Raw genomic sequence first — 1,354 nt, forward strand, 5'->3', positions numbered from 1 at the left:
ATGGTTTAAGTAACACACTATCAAATAATGCAAAAACTTGTAAATTATCTGGGATTCATGCCCCCCGGGTCGCGTAGCATCTCAACAAACATTTGCCTTCTCATTGAATTATGCAAATAAGACTGTGGGTCTTTCTCCTCTCGCTCTATACCTAATAAGTTGTGAGGTGTAGAACAGGACATCTTCCTACAGTTCAGCTTCAACACAAACCATGTTCTCTGTAGCTGTAGTGCTGCTGCTCCTGGCTGCTGGCTCTGGTGAGGCGTCATAAAAAAATATCCAACCCATAAGTAACATATTGATTCATGTTTAAGAAGCTCATTCATGACCAAAAGCTTGTGTTCTCTACAGGTGTGATCTGTGAAAAGCTTACTCAGCCCGAGTCTCTGACTATCCGACCTGGTCAACCTCTGACCATCCACTGTCAGGTCTCTTATTCTGTTAGTACCTTCGCCACAGCTTGGATCAGAAAACCTGAAGGACACGGACTGGAATGGATAGGCGATGAAGTAAATCTGAAAGACTCCCTAGGTAGCAAATTCAGTATTTCTGTTGACGAGGCCAGCAACACAGCTACTTTACAAGGACAAAACATGCAGCCTGGAGACTCAGCTGTGTATTTCTGTGCCAGGCACCACAGCGTTACAAACTATTATGAAGCGTATACAAAAACCCTTCAACCATGAGCTGTCATAACATGAACCCCCCAGAAGGAAGGCTTTTAAACATCTCATTAGTTACTTTTCTCTGAATATAAGCTAATAAATACAGAAAGTCAAACTCTGAAGAACAAACAATTATGTTATTAGTTGAAAACATAAAAAGGTCAAATATATGTATTAATAAATCCTACAGCCATTTGTTTTCTGGAGATTATGAACTGGTTTGCTATCAGAACTTTATTTTATTAGTATAAAGGTCCCATGAAATAAAAATCTCACTTTATGAGGTTTTCTAACATAAATATGAGTTCCCCTAGCCTGCCTATGGTCCCCTAGTGGCTAAAACTTGCGTTTGGTGTAAAACGAGCACTCAAGAGGCTCAAGTGCGCTGATTTGGAATTTCTGTGTTTAGGACGTCATAAAGAATCTAAGCGCCATGGAATGCGTTTTCCATCAAGGTAAAAAAAAGTCTGAATGAAAAAGGAAATAGAATATAATTCCATTCGACCGTAGGCTAAAATAATCCGACTGCATTTACACAAGGCTGCCCTGGTGTAACCACAATGGTCAAAGATGGACTACTCAAACGCATCTTAGAAACTTTGCCCGATGTGTTCTTACAGTGTTGTTGCATGCAGGCTGTATGACAATCCATTGAAAAATATATAACTTCATTACCAAGGCTGGAATTC

General features: G+C 40.0%; 1 gene segment (V, D, J or C); it reads left to right on the top strand.

Annotated features, from left to right (window-relative positions):
- The first annotated feature begins 211 nt into the window (after positions 1 to 211).
- LOC130404336 (immunoglobulin heavy variable 5-10-1-like) lies at positions 212 to 686 on the top strand. The segment is given in 2 exon segments: positions 212 to 257; positions 352 to 686. Coding segments are annotated over 2 exon segments (381 nt in total).
- The last annotated feature ends 668 nt before the right edge of the window (positions 687 to 1,354 follow it).

This window comes from Gadus chalcogrammus, chromosome 2 (assembly GCF_026213295.1).
Source record: "Gadus chalcogrammus isolate NIFS_2021 chromosome 2, NIFS_Gcha_1.0, whole genome shotgun sequence".
Lineage (NCBI taxonomy): Eukaryota > Metazoa > Chordata > Actinopteri > Gadiformes > Gadidae > Gadus > Gadus chalcogrammus.